General features: G+C 41.2%; 1 protein-coding gene across 2 annotated transcripts in view; it reads right to left on the minus strand.

Annotated features, from left to right (window-relative positions):
• The window catches only part of CMIP (c-Maf inducing protein), a 130205-nt gene that overhangs the window by 81589 nt on the left and 24741 nt on the right, over positions 1-23875 (minus strand). The window contains exon 1 of one of the 2 annotated variants that reach the window (XM_056500525.1): positions 8118-10646. The exons of the other annotated variant lie outside the window; for it this stretch is intronic. Within the exon in view, the coding sequence (XP_056356500.1) occupies positions 8118-8132 (15 nt within the window). The 5' untranslated portion in view covers positions 8133-10646. Of the gene's footprint in view, positions 1-8117; positions 10647-23875 lie in introns of those variants that run through there. 2 annotated transcript variants of the gene reach the window in all.

Raw genomic sequence — 23875 nt, forward strand, 5'->3', positions numbered from 1 at the left:
ACATGGTTGCACGTACCAGTTAGACCATGCCAAATGCTTTCTCTTGAACGATACACACAATCTATTGGCTTTACTGGGGCATGTAGTGTAATGCAACATACACACTTCTTCCTTTCTCTCCTTATAGATTCAAATCCCACAGGTTTCCCTGATTTCAATTACTAGTAGACACAGCACAAAAACCACCATCACAGTTGGCAGCAGCTGGCACCTTTTCAAAGAGCATCTGTGGAGAAGCCCAGAAATGACTGGCACGGGATCTCTTAGAGGTGGTCTCACCACAAGGGCAGAGCACTGCAAGGAAACCTTTTTTCCAGCGCTGTGCCCTCGCTGCGCGCCGATGACCTCACTCGGCAAGGCTGCCTGCGGAGCGCCTCCGCCAGCGGGAATTCCAGCCCCGGAACATACCAGCCACTCACAACCAAAATTATCAGGCTCCATCTCCAACACAGCAGCCAACACCGCCTTTGAAGTGGAAACTGAAGCCCAGGGCTTTCTGACTGTGTGATGAGGGTGAGGATAAACAGAGGCAGCCTTGGTTTCCTGGAAGAGGGGAGAGGAATGAGGGAAGCAATGCACGGCTGGGGAGGTCTGATGCTTGATTCAGCTCAGCTGAAGTCTCCCCTTCTTGCATACCTTTGCTCACAGGAGCTGGTGTGTTTACTGAGGGCTCTGGTTGCTCGTTGGCAAGGGACTGGCAGCTCCTTTTCAGGAAGTGGCCAAGAAATGTGGCCGCTCACAGAGGGAAATGTTCCTTCACCCACGCTTCTGCAGAAGAGATGGTCTCCCCATCTGTTCCTCCCTCCCAGCTCCCCAGATTCCAGAAGGACAGGACACAACAAATGGAGCAGAAACTGATGTTACTATCTTTTTGTAAAGCTGGTCGTAGTACTTGAGGCATAGTACAAACTATGTTTCGAGACAACAAGTTAAAACACAAAGAAGGTAAGTAAATCTCAGTGAATCCTCTCAGAAATTATCAATTCCAGTAGGTTGAATTTACTGAGTGAAATATACACACCAAATTGTGAAGCAACACCCAGCCAGAGCTCTTTTATTATGTCTGTTACACAGATAAAAACATAGGTAAGGGACATTTTACAGACTGGCAGTATGATAAAAATGAAGGAAAAAGACACAGGTAATGGCATCACGTTTCCTTCTACCCAAAGGGTTAATGCTAGTCTGGATAACCTACAATTGCATCAAGATGATATACTCAAAATGAAAAGGTAATGCAAAAGTCTCTGTTGGAGCCCTAGATGTTAAGGGGGTTTTTTTTCTCCTCTATCTCAAATATGTCAGCTTTTACTGAAATTTATTGGTTAAATGGCCACAGAAACCATTTAAGTAAGAAGCAGAAACATAACCACAAGGGAATTTATTTTATGATTTGCAACGAGGTGCAAATCCTGCCAACCACTTTAAACAATCAAATCAAACCAAATTTCTCCTCCCTGGAAGGACAAAGAGTATATAAATCTAGAAGAAACTGAAAAGGCCTGTTGTGCTTTTGATCCACATTCATGTTTTTGGTAGCAGCTCTAATGGGTTATGGTATCATCTCCACTTCTTTTTCAGAAAAATTAAGGCATGAAATAAATCTTCTCTTCTTACAGAGCAAATCACTAAGAAGGTTAAAAAAATGGCTTGCCCAAGGTCCCCAAGGTGTCTCAAGAGCTCTTCCCAAAATGCATTGTCCTCAAGAGCCCAGATGTCCAGTGCCATTTGGGACACAACAGGATACAGTGGCCTTTGCAGAAGGCTCAGGTCTGCAAGAGGTTGCTGCATCTGTCAGCCTGTGTGTGCCCATGATATCTCTAAGTACATAAATGGTCCCTCACTCTTACCTACAGGTAACTGAATCTACCCTGTGTTACAACCATTCTACAAAAAGTTTTGCAATTGATTAAGACTGCACACCACTCATTTTTGTTCACTATTTCAACACCATTAAACTCTAAAGAGTGACAGAACAAGGTTTTCCCCAAAGGGCTGGCACTGGGGAAATGAAAAATAACCTGTTTGAGAATCAGTCATATACACCAGCTCCACATGCCACCACTGAAATCCTCCTTTTGCGTGCTTGGCACCTGTCAGAGAATAAAATGGTGGAAAAAATAAAAAAGCTCAGTCTTTAAAGGACAGAGCACTCTCCCAAGACTGTTGGCCTGTCTCTTGTTAAAATGTTTATTTGAATTTATATATTTAGATGAGTTTTAAATGCAAAGGCTCCCTTCCTCATGCCAATCTTTCATGGAGACCGCTGGTTACATCTGCTAGTATTTATATGAGAAAGAACAACAAAAAATTTGCAGCTCTTGCAAACAAGGGTAACCCACACATTATCATGTGTGCGACTGTGGTGCACTTCCACATTCCTTGTGGAGGAGATGAAAGGGCACCAGGCTGCCAAGAGCACCACGTAAGACCAGCTACTCTGAGGAGCTCCAACATCAAGAAGTCTCTGCTGTCCCAGCAGCTTCCCTGAGTGCTGGAGCCTGTGGGCAGCCCGCTGTGGCTTGGTGCCAGGAGCCAGCAGGCAGTAAAGGTACTCTGCCTCACACACAGCCACAGCAGGGCTCTCAATGCCTCACTCTTGACTCAGGGCAGGGCAAGGAGAGGGATACATTGATCTGCTGCCATTTACACCAGCAACTGGATGGCCTGGGCAGAGGCACAGCATCAGGAGGGTGTCAGGGAAGGCTGCAGGAACCCTGATTCATAACTTAAGAAAGCTACCTGATGTCCTGAACGTTGATTTTAATTCAAGGAAAAGGATATACCAGTAAAAGGCTTCTTGCATTTATGCAAATCCTCACAGCAGAGCCTACACCCAGGACTCCTGGCTCAGCCAGACCTTTACTGCTGTACCAAAATGGCAAGTCTGGAATGCAAAACTACAAAACTGTTCCCAGCTCACCAGCATTTGAGCCTACAGCTGACCATCCCCACACACACTTGAATTAGCAGGTTCAGTGGTGAACACAACAAAGATGAGCACTTCCCTTTTGTCCAATTCTGATCTATAAATATCAGTCACTGATAATCTTATCTCAAAGAAAAAAATTTTATCTGAAAAAGAAGGAAAAAAAAATCCGATGGCAGACACATTTTCTCCTCCAGCTGAGCCAGAAAGAAAAAGGTGAGCCCACACACAGAATTGAAAAGCAGAACTCCTGCACCAAGGCTGGTTGCTGAGGAACACTGGAATCACTCATAAAGTGGCTGTTCCAACAAAGGGGCTCCAAAGTGTGGTCACAGTATATTTACACAGTTGCTTTATCTGCTGTAGCTAACACGACATGTTTGCTTCTGTTTTTAAAAGTACGAAGTACCTGTAGAGAGGAGCAACAGAGCGAAGATAAATTAAATAAATAAACAGAAACCTAAAGAGAAGACTCACCAAGAAGGAGTCTTTCACTTCCCCTATAAAAATAGGCTCTGCAGTGTGTGTGGAACAGAGATAAGCAGGTGAGCCATCAAATCCCACTGATCCCCTAAGTTCTCCCAGCAAAGATGACATGGGGTGATGCACTTTTCCATCTACCTCTACACTTTTGGGATGCTTGTGTTGTGAACTGCTGCTGTCTCAAGAGGTCAGGGCCAAGATGAGAGAACTTATCTGAAGGTCAGCACTGCTGGTGAGCAAAGGCAGAGAGACCCAGAGCAGGGGGAAGAGACACCTCAGGGTTCCCACTCACACACTGCTGCTGCCTCTAACAAAAATCGATTGCTCTGTGATTGGAAACAGCCACGTGCCTGCTCTGAGGGCCAGGCAGTAAAATGCACAGCATGGGTGTTGCTTCCTGCCCAACCTGTGGTAAAAGTTGTTGATTGGAGATTAGTGTTGTTGTCCTTGCTGTCAGCCTCCAGCAAAATGTTTACTTTTCTGTGCAAAAGATAAACGAGTTCAAATTCTGTGTCAAAAATCCAGGTAGGAACAGCAAGACGTTGACAAAGAACAATCAAATGAGCAACAAGTGTGACAGATATGACATTTCAGGATATCAGATTTCTAAGGCCAGCAATTAACCAAAACCTCATCACAACTCCTAAATCAACTTTGGTCAGAAAAACTACCTTGCAGCTTGTAAAAGAAGGAAAGGGGGATAAAAGGGAAGTAGAAAAGAATTAGGAAGCTAAATCACGGTAACAGCCAGTTAAACTGAGTCTCTTGTTTATTCAATTTTGTAAAACAAAGACTAAAAAGTCAAAAAGAAAGCAAGAGACTCATTTGTACTTAATGCACAGAGCCATGTTCCACTCAGATCTGTCAAATACTTGAGATATGACCAAGTTTCTTGTACCTTTTTGGAATTTCCCACTACTTCTTGGTGACTAGACATTCATGCTCATTCCAGCCAACAGGACCCAGCCATCTAGGACACAGACTACTGAAATCCCCATCACAGTGGCTCTTCTGAAAACAACTCCTAAGTATCTTAACCCAGTGATCCAACACTGGAGTCACCCAACCATGCCGTGGCGCTTTCAGTGCTTATCTTCCAGAGTATCAGTTTCCCCTCAATTAAACCAGGCCATTAAAACTTAACTGTAAAAGGAGCTATTCATTAAAGTTTTGTCACATCCTTGGATGAAAATGCCCAAAACAGATGTGAAGAGTTACAAGATTTGCGTTCACAACCAAGCCAAAAATGAACATGAACAATTATGGTACATTAGCACACAGCATGGGAGATCCCCCCTCCTCCCATCTCCCTTCATGCTCCAGTGCTCTCTTTTCAGAGGATAGCAGCTGTTGGAAAAACAATGAGGGAATAGAGCATATGAGAATATTTACATCGAGAATACAAGATTAGACCTCAGCAAGCAATTCCCTCCTATTTACACAGGCCAAGTACTCATGCACAGATACACTCACACATATATATATGCACAAATGTATGTACACAAAGGATTCTGAAATAAGAAAGGATCTTCTTCACGATTTGCATCCTTGCAGTCATAAAAGCACAGATTACTCTTAGTCAAATATTGTTAGAAATGACTAGATGTTCAAGTTCCACACCAAACAGTAAAATGATTATAGCTTCCACCCAACTCCTGTACTGGTAAAGCATGTCATAATAAAGGCCACACAGCCCAGGTGTGTGAGAAACAGCAAATTTATTTCTACTATACTTCATCCAGAGTCAATGCTCAGAACTGGATAAAAGTTAATGGAAATGGTATAAATATGGACATTCCTTTGAACCAGACGCCTACAAAGTATAATTTACAAAACTCACCACTGGAGAGTTACGTGAAAAAAAAACAATTAAATAAATCTAACTTTGTAATGACATGTCATGACAATTTGTTCAAAGGACTTCAAAGGACTCAATTTAGTATGCTCCCAACTATCATGAAATATTTTTTCTCCCACAGCAAATTTACTTTACCATTACATTTGCTGGAAAACATACCTACTTCTAAAACACTAACACTTTCTTTTAATGACCAACAGAAGTTACAATCCCCAAATTTCCTGATAAACTTGAGCATATTACATCTTTGGCAACTGTAGAGAACACCATGCATTTGTGTTCATGCCCTTCAATCCTCCCTACTCCTTGCTTGGTGATTTGCAGATTATTCACACCATTTGCTGGAGTCAAACACAATCCACACACCAAAACAGAAGTATCAGTAATTGTTTATGTATAATCTTTGTGCCAATCCAAGAATCTTCTCTAGACATGAGCACACGGTGCAATGGCCAAATTCATCTCCATCTGCCCTGAACTCCTGAATGGTGTGTGACATGGAGTGAGCAGAGCAGGAGGGGGCTGGACTGGGAGTGATGCAGTATTTTGAATGTAGCTGACTGAGGAGTTGAACAGTCCCAGGAGAGGAGTTTGCTGGGATCTATTACGCAGGTTGTGACCTTCATCAGCCTGGACTTTTATCAAAAACCATTCTATGAGAATGTCAGAATGCCACGCCACATTGCAGCATTCACATCGAGCCTGGTCTCTACCACTCCACTCTCAAAAACTGAAATTTCAGACAGTGCTGAAAAGATTGTGAATGACATCTGTAGTCCAGCACACACTGAATACAGAAAACAAATTCTTTGTTCCTATTTCCAGGAAAAGGTTCCCAGAGTTCCCAGAAGACAGAATCACAGAATCATTTACGTTGGCAGAGACCTCTAAGTTCATTGAGTAAACCCATCAACCCAGCACTGCCAATGCCACCACTAAGCCATGTCCTCAGGTGCCACATCAACACATTATTTAAATCCCTCCAGCAATGATGGCTTCACCATTTCCCTGGGCAATCTCTCCCAGTCAAAAAAAATCTTTCCTAATTTCAAATCCAAACCTCCCCTGGCACAACTTGAGGCCATTTCCTCCTGTCCTATGGTTTATAAATTGGGAGATTGACCAGCACCTGTCCAGCTTACTGAGGGGGTACTTGATTTCCCCATCCAGATGATGGATAAAAATACTAAAGAGACCTGGCCCAATACTGAGCCCTGGAGAACACCATTAGTGACCAGCCCCAGCTGGATTTATCTTCATTCACCTGCTGTCCTGTGTGTGCTGTGTGATGGCACTCAGGATGGGCTGCTCAATGAGCTTGCCTGGCACCAAGGTCAGGCTGACAGGCCAGGAGTTCCCTCAATCCTTTTTCTGGCCATTCCTGTAGATGGGTAGCACAATCAGACATGTACACTATTGCATCAAAACAGCCCAAAATGTTTGCTTGTGTACCTAGATCAGGTCAAAGACACAGTGAAGTACTTGGTGCCCAAGCACATTTTACTGGTGTGCCTAGGCCATGGGTGGCCCTTGAGAAGCCGATTTGTCTATCTGCAGTAATTAACAGCTCTTCTGTGCTCCTTTGGTTTTCCACTCATCAGAGAGCCCTACCCAGCGAGGCAGCAGTTCCTGGCAGCCAGTGCTGGCACTGAAAGCAAATAACACAGATGCCAATTTCTCAGCTCAGTGAAAGACAGTGAGAGAGCCAGATAAATTGAGCTGTCTTTCTCTGGATGCTCCCCTGCAAGGTCTCTTACCACCTCAGGTCTGCTGCCACCAGGCAAACTACTTCACCTCAGCAGAGACCTTCTAGAAAATAAATAAAATAACTTCTCTGGAATAAACTTTATAATATTGCCTCATCACAGACACTCAACCAGGGAGAGCTCCACCACACATTCCCTATCCACATGACTGCAGATATTTATACTGGCTGATGGAGAATATTTGGGGTCTAAACTTGGTAAATATCTGCCAGTTCTTCCCAAATGGCTCAGAACAGCCATTTGGTTAAAGGCAACAAAAAAAACAACTCCCTTCTCAATGTGCTTTTACTGGCCAATCATTTACCTATTTATGGTAAAATCTCTTGTGTGGTACATGGCACCAAGCTTGGAAAGGCAATGCAGCAAATCAGTGAGCTCAAATATGGTATTACTTGTTTCAGACTCACATATCAGTGAAACTTTTGTGATCTCAGGGTAGGTACTCTCACTGGAGTTTGCAACAATTAACAATTAGTTTCCAATGAACAGAGTAGAAGCAACTCCCCCAGGAAGTTAGTTCTGTAACAGTTATCACCATTCCAGAAACTGCAAGCACATTTCTCTTTTGCACAGAAGTAGAGCTGGTTAGCAGTGTCTGACAATAACCTCGTGAAGAAAAATTCAGATTTAAAATCCAGAATTTTAGCTTTTTCTCTAAAAAGCTAATACAACATGCCAGGTGGTCCTGGGCACTGTGTAGGGTATTTCAGGGTGAGTCTACAACTGTCATTATGACTTGTAGCTACAGACGCTGCCAGGATCTGCTTTTCTCCACCCCAGCCCAGAGAAAATCCTTAGTCTGACATGAGCTCAGGGAGATGCTCCCTGGGATACAAGGTCATGGACCCACCTTTACATTTTACTTTCATAACTCAAGGCTTGACAGAACAGCAGCCCTGAAAGCAGATCTGACATCAACAAGTTAATCTTCTCTAATTGCAGTGTTGCCTTCAAAATTTAATATATGATGAAGGAAAAAAAAAAAAAAAGAAGAACCAAAAAACAACAAGCCTTCTCACACACACACAGATTGCACCACACCTTTCCCAGCAGCTGGGAGGAGATGAGCATTTTAATGTACCTGGCATTTCAGCATGCCATTGAAGAGTCCTGTCTTTCTGGAGCAGACTGATAGCTGGTTTGGCAGTTCCTCATCTTTCCTTGCTATTAGGGCAGCAATGGAGAAGTGACAGAGCAAGGAGCAGAAACCCTCTGTTTCAGTTTCCAGTCATCCTTGATTAAATTTTTTTTCTTTTTATTTTTTTTTTTTTCAAGAAGAGAATTCAAGCAAAACTTTACTTCTAAAAATTCCCAATAATAAACTGTAGTTATCAAAGAACTCTAGTTAATCTATAATCTTTACAGGAACAGTGTGGCAAGAACATGCACCTATAATGAAGTTCATGTGGCTGAATTTGTCCTAATGCAGCCAGAACTGGATGAACATGAGGTAACCAAAGCCCCTATCCCTGCCAAAAAGTTTAGCACTGAGATTCACTGAGCTATCAAATCAGGTTTATTTTTAAAGAGAATTTAGTGTTTGGAAAATGAATGTGGTAAGGTCCCTTTCTGTGGCTTATGTGAGCCAGCACAACATAAAATAAACCTCTGGCCGAGAAGCCAACCTTGAAGTTCTTTATTTAACCTACAGCCAGTGAAAATGGACTGCTTCTCTCAGGCAAAGTTGTGATCTAACCCATTTCTGCTTTACCACTGCCCCCTCAGCTGGGCTGCTTCAACCATTTGCAGGCCTGGAAGGTAAAGATGATCAGGGAACTGATCCAGGCGAAAAATAATCCCCCCTCCTCATTTTTTCCAGCACTGATGAGTTTCTTGACCTCTCTCACCAGGCTGCCTGTAAACAGCTGGACCACCCAAGCAAAGGATGGTGTGGGGGTGGGAATGACAGGACAGGAGGTCTGGGGAGCTCCAGCCAGCTCTTACACAGACAACTTCCCAGCTGACAATCTTTGCCAGTGCAGCAATGGCCTTTTCCACCAGCTCAGAAATACCCTGAAACACACATTTTCTTTCCTAAACTTGATTCAGCATTGGCAGTGTGCTCCTCTGCACAGCTGTGAAGAGCTTTGCTTAAGCAGATGATGAAAAGGAAGCTAAAGCTGAAACCAGAGTACAGAATCACAGAACCATTAGTTTGGAAAAGACCTCTAAGATCATTGAGTCCAACTATAAACCTCCATACACAACATGGAAAAGCAGTTCATTTCCTCTATGGTCAAGCCTGGCTGGGAAACAATTTCAAGCAGAAATGACCAGTTTCAGTGTTTTGTCCTTTCCAAACCCAACAACAGCTGAGAACACAGGACCTGAGTTACTCAAGCATAAAAGATGAGTAAACTCTACTGAAGTATTATTGGGTTAGTCAACCCAGTTCAAACCTGGAGCAGTGTGGATGTAAGAGCCTGCTTAGAAGTGCTGTTGGAGCAGCTTATTGCAAAACTAAAAATTCCAGAGGAACCTAAGCCCACACCTGCCCACTTTTTAATGACAGCACTGCTCTGGCTCCCACCAGTCAGGTACCTGTGTACAAAGCAGACACATTATCTCATATTTCATAAAGGCCACTTACACACTGTTTCAACTGTGGCCAAGGGAGCTGCTCTCCTCCTGTTACCGATGCTTATCTCTGTCCAAACCAAAAACACGGTGTTAAATCTAACTGTTGTTCAAAAGCACATTTTAGCATCCAAACAGGAAACTGGAATAGTTGTCTTACTTGCCTCTTTTAACAGAGTGCAGTTCTCAGCCCCTAGTAGCACAAGTAACATTTCCATAAGCTGCTCAGTGCTCCCACAGACACAAATAAATGGTGCTCTGTTCACAATCACCCAGCCAAATTTAAAGAGTGTGAAACCAAAGCATATCCAGCAATTGTTTCCATTCAAAATGCCTTTTGTGATCCAAATTTGGGGGTGGTGCACATGGAGGAGATGAGGTTTCCAAATAAGGATGTCAAAATAGAAGCCAAATTTGAGAAACATCAAGCATTCTGCAGTGTTCTTCATCAGCATCTCCCAAGGGCTCCACTCCACAAAAAAATGGGTGCTTGTGGGAGGATAACTTCAGCTTTTGGCCAAGAAGATCACCAGCTTTAACACACTGGAACCACAAGCTGGGACACTTTATCAGTTGTTCTGTACTACCACATTTAGTTTTAAAAGTCTCTGCACTTGTGTATTTGTATAAAGTCTTTGCATTATTTAACAGAGGACTCTGAATGCACACATGCAACTATTGCCTGCCAACCTACAATGAACTTGCAGACATGTTGATTTTATCTGTTTAACAGATTAGGTTTGCACTGACAGATGGACAATGCCACTGTTAGATTAATTAAAAATTAATACCCTTAATGTTAGATGAGCATGAAACAAATTACCTTTGAGGTAACATACTTCCAAATAGGGGGAAAAAAGAAAGCAGCTAATGAAGTTTGACGATAATAGCTCCTAGTGCCTTTAAATATATTTACTAGCAATTTTCCCTTTTTCTTCTGTTTTTCCTCTGGCAATGCTTTTACTAGACCACTCTCTTATCCATTTTATTTGTGTTAACTAACTGCTAGTATATTTACTCAAATTTATAGGATATAATGGCAAGCCAAATAATTTCATATGTTCCTTTCATGGAATATAATGTACTGGTCAAGATTTACAGAACTATTAAAAATCCATGAAACCACTCCATTTTCTATCATTAGCTTTTTGCTAGCAAAAAGTCAAATGAGTATTTCCTTCAGTTTCTACTAACTGGCATTCTTACAAAGCCCATAGATCAGTTCTCATTCTCCTTACATTTCTGAGGCAGAAGATTTAGGATTTTGGGTAACATGCAGCTGGTAAATTTTTCTGACATCACTACCCACACAATTTTGTGAGGGCGCCCATTGAACCATTGTTTGAAAGCAAGTCTTCAAAATTACTAACAAGGATAAAAATTCTGCAGTGCCAAGAAGTCAAGCTGAGCTACTCATTTCTTAGTTTCCACAATTCAATTAGCTGCAAATACCACAGCAGTAGTTTCAATTTCTGCTGGCATATAACCCTATAAACTCAGTTCAGCTAACAGATTTAAAACAAGTAACCTCTTCACAGCATAAATCAGATACTGATACTTAAACAGGACGAGGGACAGATTAGGAGTATTTCTTAAATCCATTATTTTAAATCTGAACTAGAAGATAATTGCTACTGCAATTATCAGTTTCACATTTTTATATCCAACAATGAAAGATTAAATATGTAGTAATAGAAGAAAACTCTGTTTCCACATTACTCAAATATCAGAAATCTGATATCCACTTCAAGCCTACAATGTAAAGAAACTAAAGAATAAAACACTCCAGTAGTCATGCTGGGCAAATCAACCCAAAGCCATGGGGACCTGAGATATTAATGAGGATGTGCTTGACTTCAGTGGCAGCACTTACAGGCATGAACCTCAGACATATATATAGAGAGCTGTCAGAGGGCACACATTTGCACACATTTTACTGTTTATGATGATCAAGATAAACTGGCAATGGATGCAGAGTTCTGTGTATTTTAACCCCAGCTGTAAAATTAACTCCAATATGTGTTTTGAGCTCAAGATGGTAAAAGACCTTGCAGCCCACAAGCTGAAGGGTAGGTTGCTGGAAGGCAGAGAACAAGCAGAATATGGATAACTGCATAGAGTGTGGCAAGTTTGATATCCTCATAAAATTTTGTGTGTCAGGACTTTCAATGAAATTTAAAGGAACTTCTGCAATCAATTTCAGTGGCAAGCACAAGTGACAGGCTGCCACAGTTTGGCATCACTGGAACATCTATAACACAACCAGGTTTTTTTATAGGTCCATGTATAATTCTAATATTTTATAGTTCTGATCAAAATGGCTCGATTTCAGCACACTACTCAGCACAGCATTAAATACATTTAAAATTAATGACAGGTTTCTTTAAACTGCGTTTTCAGGTAACTCTTTTGTCACATGGTTATTTAAACTCTGGTTGTTTCTTCTCTGAGGGCAAGAAAGAGGGAGGAAAGGGAAGAACTCTCTATTTCTGGAATTATTTTTTTCCCCCTGACTACTGCTTTTCTTTTGCCCCTGACTCAAATGCTCACCCACACAGCCCCAAGGAACATCTTGGTACCCTCTCCACAGGACAAGCTCTAGGTGACACTGGGCATGGAGAGCATCTGAAACACTTGCCACACTTGTCACATGGGTACCTGCTCTGGTCTCCTCAGCTGCTGAACTACTCATTAACTTTGTTGGTTCGACCTGTGCCACACTTTGACAAAGTAAGAGAGAAGCTGTTAAACAATCACTTTGACATGAAAGAGCCGCCTGGCATCCCTGTGGAATACAGATTAACAAAGCCTGCTTGCACTCTGGTTGTCACAACAGAATTTAGACTGGTGACTTGTTTCAAAGGTGAACTTGAACAGATATGAGCAGGTGAAAGGCGTCACGATGAGGTCACCACCCTATTTCACCACAGGGCAGCCCCCGCCTACAGAAAATCCAGCTGACGTCCCCAGTCCCATCTGGGCTCAGTCTTGCATCCCAGAAGTGATATTTGAACCTCCATCACCAGTTTGTTCTTTGGCCTCTGATCTAAGTCCTCCAAAAATATTGATAATTACTGTGGTTATCTGATGTTCTGTTTGAATTTTTAGATGGCACAAATACTTGGGGACACACTCACAAAGGGACAGAGGTGATACAATTGTGCAGTATTTAACTTCAGGCACACAGCTTCCCATAAAATACACCCAGCACCACGCAGGACTTTGCCACCTGGTCATAGCAGTCACCTCTCACCAAAAGGTGCCTGTGAGAAGAGGCATTTCCAGAGAGAAGAGCCTGCATCAGATGCAACCTGAGCTACAAAGCTGTGAGAACACACTGGATTTCTTCCTGTGAAATCAGTTAATTCACTTGATTTTTTAACATCTTCTGGGTATTTACAGGGGAGGTTAAAAATAAGAAAAAGATTTCCAAAGAAATACAAAAATAAACCCCAACTTTACTGGGTTCTAGGATACACCAGACAGGCAGTATCGATGCCAGCAAAGATCAATACTCCCACAAAACAGTGTTATGCTATGCCTAGAAAGCAGAGGGAGCAGGAAGGGATAGCTAAGACAAAACCACCCAAGTCTCTTCCAGAATAGCTGGGAGAGCAGCAGTGATGACTGGAGCACACGTACAAGTAATTACTGTCATGACTCCATCTGGATCAGAAGTTTGGCCACTGCTTCACTAGCAGAAGAATCTCCAAGTTTAAACTGAATTTTGAGTTAGGAGCCAGTACCTCCCTGTAATTCTCCTTTCTCCTTCCCGAACAACCACAGCACTTAACCAAAGATTTTTTGTTTGTTTGTTTCTTGTTCTTATCCTGCAGGAAAATTTGGATTCAACAAAGAAATTTAACTCAGAGGCACAAGTAATATTAATTTCACCGCAAACCATCCCACTTTTCATTTTTAAACTACTCTGTGGTAACCTTTTAGTGCTCCAAATAAATATAAATAAAATAAGATAAAAAGGAAAGCAAACAAACATGCAACATAGGTTGCCCTCAACCAGACAGAGGTGAAAAGAACAAAAGCAAGCCCTGCATAGCTGTAAAGACAGGTTTTTTAAGTTTAAACATGGAGCTTCTGGTCCAAGCTTTGCTCTGTCCCATTTCCTACCTTTTATATTTTTGCCAGTGTACAAATGAGATCATACAGGAGGAACTAATTAACTGTACTTTCTCTCTGCTGCTTACCTTGCAGTAACATAGCTATGTAGAAATGTCCTCATGCACAGACTCCACACCCAGCCTCCCTCAGTCCACAAGAATACCCTGACCAAACCAAATTATTTTTTTTAGATGACATTTTTCCCAACATCCACTGCAAGACTTGCCCTCTGGCAGAGGGGGAATAGAAGAAACTCCTACTGGTGAGCTCAAACATCCAACACTGTCCACCAAAGCATCTCAGAACAGGCAAACACAGTGATTTCCCCTGTAATAATTTTCCAGCCTCTAGCAATTCACAGCTCCTCTGGGGAGAAAGAAATACCATGTAGGTGAGTTCCACTAAAAGTCCCAGAAACTACACTGGAATAAAAATAAAATTCAAAAAACGAACTAGGCATTAAAAACCAAGGCCCAAAAAGTAAGCTTTCAGCTTTGAAGAGACTTATCACACGCCAGTCATAAGGTCCTTATTCCTCCTTCTGTTCCAAAATTACTTTCAAGGCCAGAACTACAGTAACCCTGTCCAGACACAACCTGGAATCTGTGTACCAACATATTCAAAGAACAGGCTACAGTTATGGAAGGACTTTAGACAGCTCCTGTAAAAGGATCATTTTGCTTTATATTTCCACTCCCAGTTGGTGTTTGATGTGGAAGATTTCAAACGAATATGTCAATACTGACCTGGATTTAATACAAGGCATTATTAACTGGTGTGGGTTTTGTTTTGTTTTTGTTTTTTGTTTTTAATTATCTTTTCCTCCTTGAAATTCCAGCTGACTGCATTATTACATTTTAGGTAAAGTCTCTTTTTGGACACAGGGACAAGCCAGGTTCTGTGGAGTAAAAATAAGTAGTGTTACAGGTTCCACCTGTAAAAACTTTATCATATTTGTGAGCACAGACTGTAACTCAGGTTTCATCCTCACCCTGTAACACCAGTAACTCATCAACCACTTCCTGCTGAACCAGCCTGTGCTCAGCCAGTTCCCTCACATGGCTCCTGATGTCTCAGAGCACAGTCACTCCTTTCTCTATCCCAGTTCTACGACATGTGTGTGCTCATTTAAGTGACTATTGCACTGAAGATAAGCCCAGTGCAACAACACTGGATGAGTAATACTTCCATAATCTATTGTGCAAAGAGTTAAAGATTAATACTGTTTTACAGGAGATGAAATAAAAGTGGAAAGAGACAATAAATACCATTCTGACAACTATGCACAGGTCAGCTTCAAATCAGAAATTCCTGGCCTATCACTCAGCTACACACAGTTATAACCATAAGACATGCAAACATGACTTATGTCCTAAGAGATCAACTGCAAGGGACCAAAAGTAAACATCTACTCAAAGGTTTCATGATAGAGAAGAATTAATAACTGATTAACCTAATACTGATTAATTAGAAAGGTGAAGTGACTTCCTGCCTATCTTTGAGGAACCATGACTAATTCCTCTTACGTCTTGAAGACTTGATATTTCCTTGTGCATCTCAACAAATCCTTCTTCACCCCTCTGGCATTGTTTTTTATTGAAATCATACCCCACTTCTGGTTCATCTAAAATTAAATCAAACAGGAAATAATGAACATGTGTGTCTGTAATAGACCCTTCAGTGCCTGAGCAGCACCAGCTGCAGTTAAAAGCAATCACCAAGGTCGGAGCTTTTGGGGATCCAGTTCCACCCTGTATGAACATCACTTGTACAAAAGGATAATTTAAGAGAAAACAACACTGCTCAGTGAGTGCCAGACCCATGAAGAACTCAGGATTTGGGTGGCAGAGTCAAACCTGAGACAGTACATGAGGGTGGGGCCCAGGTCACGTTGTTTGTTTTTCAGCCTCCTGCCAAGTTTCCGTGCAGATCAATAGCAATGAATCATATTCTGAGATGTCAGGTAAAACATGGTCAGTAATCAATGTAATACAGGAATGAATACAGTATGCCTGAAAAGGATTGGACAGGTTTGTGTTCAATTCTCATACACAAAAAAGAACCCCTACTGTGTTTTCATTTCACAGGCAGTTTACTAATTATAACTGTATCCTACAGAGATGCTAAATTAGTGTGGCTTTTCCAGTAAAATAGGAATAATCTGGACTATCTTCTATTCTGATCAGAGACCTGCCCAAGAAGTTGAAACACAGTTATTTATGTGGCACGAACAACCTTATCCAAGGATACATATTCTTCTAGAAGGAAACAACCAACGTCAAAACACATGTGGAAAAAATGCAATGTCAGCATCATACTGTTTCCTGACCTGTTCTAAATTAGGCAATGCAATATTTTCATCTGGGGACACCTAAATTGTGCAATTACCACAACACCTCACCTAAGTATGGGAAGACGCCCACCCAAGGTCTCTTGCTGCTCCAAGATGAAGGGAAGAAAAGGGCAGCATATTCTTCCACCAGCACTACCATCCTTCAGTTTTCTCATGTCTTACCATAAATACAACACCTAAAACAAAGAATGTGCATTCAGATTAGGCCTGGAAGGGAGTGTGAGCAGCTGGAGAAAAGCTGGGCTCAATGGTTCCAAAATGTGCAGTGAGAAGTAGGATTAAAATAATAGTGAAACAGTATGATGCCATTGTATCAGACTGACCCATCACAAGGGATTAAGGAAGAAACCTCAGTGCAACCCTTGGCCTGAACTGACCAGAGTATCACTTTCAAAAAAAATTGCAAAAGTCCTGGCAGAGGGACCTTGGTGCTCTGCACCTGTAGCCAGCAGCTCCAGGACTGGGGCTCACATTGTGATACAGGGAATACAAATAGAAACTGTTGAAACATTCTCATTTACTGTACTGGGCTGAAGACGAGTGACCCTATCTCAGAAGTGTATGAAAACCTCAAAGGCTCCAGGGACAACTGAATTAGTTATTTCTAGCACGCAGGTCTGCCTCACTTTAATCTACTGTTGCATGAGTTGGACAACAAAAGCACCACTGTGCTGCCAAACCTGAACACCACACATTAGAGAAAGCCAAAGTTTTAGCAAAATAATTTTGTGGGAGGCTGTGGGATTATGAAACCACTCTAGTTTTGAGATCTTCCCAACAGTCCAAAAAAAAAACCATGTAATAAATGTTAGATTTTTCAATTGTCTGTAAAATAGATTGCTCAATGTACAGAACATACAAAAATGGATTATTTATGGAGACCATGTATGTAAACAAAAACATGTGTTGTCTATAAACAAACAAGAGCAGCTAAAAAGAGGTTTTTATTCTTAAAAAGCCCTGTTTCCCTGTCATTTTGACTTGTGCTCCAAAAATCCCATTTGCATGGCTTCCATGGTAACTCTTCAGTTCTTCTCATTTTTACAAAGAATGATCCAAAAGCCACAAAAAGAGCAAGGCTTATGCTAAGGCCAGTCTCAAAAGCCATGAAAGAAAAGAAAGGGAAAAAAAAGAGCAAAAGAAAACCAACTAAGTCCAGGACGAGATAACTTTATATTGTTTGGCATCATCAGTGAAAACTGTAAGAACTAACAAACTTTTAGTTATCTTAACAGAACAACAAACAAGCTTTTAGAGTTAATAATCTCTTCTTGTGGTCAATACACACAAATAGAGCCTCCTGCTAAGGTCCTGCTCACACACCTGAGAACACCAGCAGCAGGAAACTCACATCACACAAGAGGCAGGACTGAATTCTGCTGCTCAGATTGAAACCCTACTGAAATGCAGGCTGTAAACCGGCAGATAAAACCCTGGGGGGTTGGAACAGGCTTTCAAAGATAGGCAGTCGCTGGGAGAACCCTGTGGGAGATCCCCCATTTACAGCACACAGAAAGGTGAAAAGGCCTTTGGCCACAGGTAAGTACAAGGAAAGTTACACTTCTACTGCCTTTTATGTCTCCCCATTTAAAGTACATAATTGTTTTAAATGGCCTCTCAGTTGCATGTTGGGTTCAAACTTTGGTCACTATGCTCAGATAGTAAATCAAATGCCTCAACCATGTTATTCTTAGCATGTGTTTTCGCATAATTATTTCTTTGGTAAAGACAACACTAACACAGAGAGCCCTTCCGGCCATAACAAACACCACTTGCCTCTTTTTTCCAAAGAGGTGGCTCCTCTTTGACAGTTTTCAATGCAGGATCATCTCAAATAAGAAAAGAAGTTATAAAAGCAAGGACACTGGTATGTACTGCAAGCACCCCTCGTTTAATGGCCCTGTGGTATGGGAGCAGCACTAATTCACTTCACTAAATCACTTCCCAGCATTTTGACAAAGTTTAGGGTAGAACTGTATTTATAATTCTTCTGTTAACAAAAACATAGCCAAGACTCCCAGGACACTGCTCCAAAACATACCATGTAATAATTTCTGCTCCCCCAACAGCCAGCCTTCCAATGTTTGCTTATGAGAAATTCTATAGGATGTTGCAGAAATTACTGATTTGAACTTACAAAAACAGCACTCAAAAAGGAGCCCAACCAGAACCCACAGGGATAAACACCTGCCAAAGGACTGTCATCATCCCACAGTGCCCCTATCAACATTTCTCAGATCTGCCCAGGAGAAAATTCATCAGACAAGTTATCCGTCTCCTGAGGAGGAAATCTTTATTTTTAAGCTAGTTTTATATATATTTAGGCTATGTCCTTGCATTTCTTCACAGCATCCACTAACAAGGCACTGAAGGTAGTAAATCTTGAGTTTCAAGACCTTGCTTTGTTGTCTTTTTAATATCAGCACTTGTTAAAAAAAAAAAAAACAAAAAAACAAAAAACAAAAAACCCAACCAAAATAAAATCCCACAAGTAGAAGAAGAGCTACTATCAGAAAAGATAAAGAAAAGTGATTAACCATTGAAAAAATATTGTCCTTGTTGAGAAACATGCTCGAGGCAAAATAAGCAAATTTTCGGAGGCTAAGTTGGGCAATGGGTGGAAGTTTCCAAAGCCTGAACTAAGAGTGCTGCAATGTTGTTAAAATGTTTGATTTCTAGGGTGTCAGTGCTAGAGAAGTCCATGCAGTGCAGAAAAGGCACCAATTCAGCTGCAAGGTTCTGAACTCGTGGTTAGCAGAGCTAGTGCTGAATGTAAAACAAAGCCTCATGAGCAGGACCTGCAGATTCGTACCACAGCCAGAGAGGGGAGAAAGGAGGGAGGGAAGCAGCAGGGATCACATTTCAGCTCTTAAGCATCTCATCTCTTTGACCCTCTGTGTCTGATTCCAAGCTCAAATACAGTTCTGACGTCCAAGGTGTCACCCTATCTCCAATTAATCAAAGGCGAGTTCTGTTTAAGTAGCCCCTTCTCAGGAATCCCATGGCCTGGTTTGGAATTTGATCTCCGTCATAGCTGTCAACAGATCCATTTCTTGCTTCTCCCTTGCTTTTGTTTTTATCTAAGGCAGCTCAGCAAGCCTGAAAAGACTGAGCAAGGGGATACTGGGGCTTTCTGCAAGAATGAAGCATCACTTTTCCTACAGCCAGTAGGGACTGGCTCAGCAGTGCTGAGAACAGAACTGCTAAAGACACATTAACCCCTCTGAAGTTACCATTTAAGACCATGCATTATTCTTAAAAATTGAGGGAATGTGAAGCTTAATTGAACATGACAGTGAAAGAACTACCAGGATCTGTTTCATGAAGCCTAGTGTTTTCTGATTTGGGATTTTTTTAAATTGTTTGCCAATCCATTAACAAACTTCCTGCAGTGCCCCCATGAGCATAAAGAATCTGATCTTTAAACAAACTGCCTGGAGAGACCAGTTTGATAAGCAGTGAAGAAATAATTATGCCATTCAGAAATCAATTTATTCTCAGGCAGAAATGTATTGCAGCAATTATCTTAAATGCAGGGTGAAGTCCATGCAAAATCACTGAGCCAGACTTCAACATAACCTTTTTTCAGTGAAGTATGAGAGAGATGACAGCATTATCACTTCTGCATAAGAGATTAAGAGTGAGACTGACATATCTTTTTCACTGACTTTTGATCAAAACATGTCTAACTGTGTAGAGGGAGGTCCCTGCTCCCTGATAGCTACAGCTTGGAAAAAACATCTTTAGGAAATCAATGCCCAGCCTTCTCAACACACACCTAACCTTTGTCCTGTCATTCACTGCCTGGCATCTTAGATAAACACCATTTCTTTCCTCACAGGATACGCCCATCACAGGCCAACTGCTAAAACAAAACCTTCACAGCCTGAAGTTATGAGGATTATTTCTTTTTTTTTTTTTCTGTACCAGAAAAGCAGGAACTCCCCCAGTTTTTCCCCAAATAATCTTCCACCCAAAATATCTCAGGGTGATTCTAAATATATCCACTGTGCTAAGCACCACAGCACTTTGTGGTCTAATCCTGCAAACTGCAGAGGCTTCCCATAAGGGCTGAGTACCCTCAACTCCTACCCATTCACAAGGGAACATGAGAAGCATAAATTTTGAAATTTAAACTGAGAACCAAGAGCTAAAATTAACCATACAGTAAATAAAATTATTTTATGAAAGATCTGCAGGTTGAGCACATGCTTAATCAAAATATGCAGCTGTGCAACTCAAGCAGGTGTAGAAGAATGATGGGACTGGGTGGCAGTTTTGGGGGGATATAACTCTGCTGTTCACAGTACAGAGTTATAGGCTTAAAACAAACCATAAAATCCCCAGGGTTCTCAGTCCTTGACAACATGTGAGAGAAACCCAACCTTAGCTGTAAATGCTCAGCTTGGTACCAGTAACTCCCTGTTTGATATTTCTGGTTATTTTTATTTGCCTGTTGAGTCAGAATACTCGCAACAGGACAAAATAAGATAGAAATAGGATAAAAAAGAAAAGCTGCACTGATCCTAGAAATAATGTATTTGGTCCTGGTTATGGTCAACTACTGAAATTAATGAGATAAGATTCACCCCTCTGTTCCAAGCTCATCTTAGTCCCAGTGTGAATCTGGAGAGAAGCCCTCCTAATTAAAGGCCTGAGCAACATCAGAGCTCCAATTGAGAGAAAAAGCAAAACACAACAGCTGCCTACTGCAGTCCATTCTAGGGAAGACTAAGCAGGAGATGTGGCTGATGGCGGCTTTTTCTTACTTTTTTTTTTTTTTTTTTTTTTAAGTCAGTGAAAAAAGTGATGGCTGTGACTAAGGTTACTGGTAATCTTTAATTTGAACCTACTTCCTGAATCTTTTTGACTAATAAACCTTTCACCTTGCACACCTCTCACAAGAGTTCATGAAGCAGAAAGCCAAGGCCCACAAAATGAGAGTCATATGAAAGGACTAACCCCACTCCCCTCTCCTGATATCTGTCACCTGCAAGCACACACTCATCTAAAAACATGCATTCAGCTGGCAGTCAGCCTCCTTTTCTTAGCTGTCCACAGAGGAGAACATAATCCCAGGCTTCCATACAGATTTTAACTATATTAGAGTATTTCTTAACCATATTAGAATATTTGAGTTCTCTCTCCTGGTGCTTTTTACTTGCAATATTTACACTCCCATTTCATTTCCCCAATGGAAACACTTTCTGTTTTGTGAAAGAAACAAAGGAAAGAACTGACAGACAAATTTCTGACCAGTTCATACCTGAGAAGAAGTATAATAGCTTCTCCAACTTTACTTTGCTCTACTATTTCTTTCCAGTGATGGATTTGCTTTTTCTTCTGTTATTTGATGACTGTTTATTTGGGGATTAAGCATGGAGATATTCCTTTCATTTTACAGATGGTAAATCCAAGATACTAAAAAATTTATTTTATGCTAATTTTATAGCCAAGACTTCTTTGGACCTTGTGGATGTTCCCTCTCCCATTTTTTTCATTCACCTCGAAGAAGGTTAATGCACATGTAGTCTCACTCTTTTCATCTCAATGCATATTGCACAGGGATGTCTGGAAGCCAAAAAAACCCCAAGTTCTTCTACAGGATTTGTCATGGTGAAACTGTGAGCGCCCAGAATAGCTGCCTGAATATATCCAGAAAGCAGCCTCTCCCTGCTCCTGATCTCTCAAAGGATATCTGCTACAGCAGCAACAACCCACTAGGAAACAGAGAGTTAAATTTTTTTTTAGAGTTAGGACAAGGCATTCCCCTCCACAAAGCTGATTCATGTGCTGAAAACCCAAAGCCAAGACACTGAGAATGGGAAGTAGAATTACAGAACGTGCGTCAATGATTCTGGGTTCCCCTTTTCTCTTGTTGCTGAACTGCTGTAGCTTGCATGTTCTCAGGACACAGACTGGAGTGACAGCAAGAAAGCCATTCTCTAAATCCAGTGAGCTGAAGAACTGCCATCATTTTTGGTGGAATTTCTCTAATCAGTTGGTTCAGTGAAAAGAAAAAAGGCTACTGTGGCCAGTGAGGAACAAGACACTGCAGCATTTTAATAAGTTAAGCCTTTATGACTTGCTCAGCAGAAACGTCAAGAGGTTTTGTTTGCTTAAAAGGAAACAGTTAAAGTAGCTGTTACAGTATTTGCAGTGACTCTTTCCCCAGACTCAGATCTATTAATGACTGTAATTCTGACTGGAGTGCCATTTAGCAATAGTCACGTTGACCCCGTATCATGGGACCATGCGGCTCCAACACGCTCAGCAAATATTAACCTGGTTATTCCCGAGGACACAACTTTTATTTCTGTTTTTCAGGTGAGGAAACCAAGACTGAAAAAGCATCAAAAGACAGAAAGAGAGAAATAGCTCTGGGAAGCAGAAGCACTCTCACTGATGAAGCAGTTGTTCAGTAACAGAAATGCCATATTTTGATTGCAGGACAGCAATTTGCTTAAATCAGCTGTGGTATTTCAGTGGGACTCTCATTGTGCACGGCTTGTGCAAACCAATACTAAAGGTCAGTGTACTTAACAGCTACATAAAGTTAACATTGTTTATTGAATGCTACTGGCCTAATACAGTAAAAAAGCCCACACAAATAAAGACACAAGGATTTGCTCAGGATGACCACAAGTACAGCGAAAGCCTGTTCAGGGTGAAAGAGAATGAATGCCTTCAATTCTTTAAATAATACAGTGCCAATGAATGTCTGCAATTCTGGTCAGAGCCAGTTCCTCATGTGCAGTGAAACTCTTGGTGAGGAAAAAATGCCTTCGTTTTCAGAAGGTTCCAGTCCCAGTGGTTTTACTCCTCTGCTGCTGTTTGCAAAAGCACAGAGAAACAAAAAAAAAAACCTGTCTCAGTGAAATGGAGAAAACATCACACTTGACATCATATTCATCCTGTGAGTTAAAGGAACTTTTCCAACCAGAATTGCTCGCCTTTTTTTTTTCATTCTTAGCAAAGGTTTTTCCTAACCAGGTAATTTCAGGTAAATCTGCAACACTTGTTTTCTTAGCCTCCCTCTGACATTGGGAAAGTGCACTCTTAATTTCTCCATAGCTGTAACTAGGGTATTTCCAAGTCACTCCCCTGCAGAAATGGAGAGCTACCAATACAACCCTTTAGGAAACTGCCAACAACAATACTAATGAAATGGAAGAGACACTTGTCTGGTACCACATGGAAATTATTAACAATGTACTCATCAGATAAGGTGAAAACCTGCTTTCTGAAATTCTCAAAGAACTCAAAGATAGAGACTACAAACAAGCAGCAACAAGAAAGTAGTAAAACATAGGATCTGACAAGTGAGGGGTTTTGGAAATAGAGATACTGACTGATGCTGGCCTATTTTCCTGGCCTTTATTATTCATTCATACATGTGACTGGGAAAACAGATTAGCAACACGTAAGACACAGACAGAGGATCAGAACACATCTTCTTGACTTAAGAAATATCCTTTCATTGAAAATTTCTTGGTGAATGAAGCTGAAAAGAGAAAAGGCTGAATGAGGCACTACAGTTGAACATTAAACTTTATTTTCCAGTAGCACATAGTTAAATGCTTTATTCCATGTTTGTACAAGGATCTGAAGATATAAACCTGTCACCAAGTATTAGAAACATTATTTCTCAAAAAACCTTAATGATGTAGGGGGTGTCCAATTTCTTGAGCACTTCCAGGAGAGAATATGCCTTTAAGAGTAGCTCATCAGTTACCATTTTTTTAAATCTTTGTATGACTTGAACACAATTTGGTTCAAAAAACCTTAAA

The sequence above is a fragment of the Oenanthe melanoleuca genome, chromosome 11 (assembly GCF_029582105.1).
Source record: "Oenanthe melanoleuca isolate GR-GAL-2019-014 chromosome 11, OMel1.0, whole genome shotgun sequence".
Lineage (NCBI taxonomy): Eukaryota > Metazoa > Chordata > Aves > Passeriformes > Muscicapidae > Oenanthe > Oenanthe melanoleuca.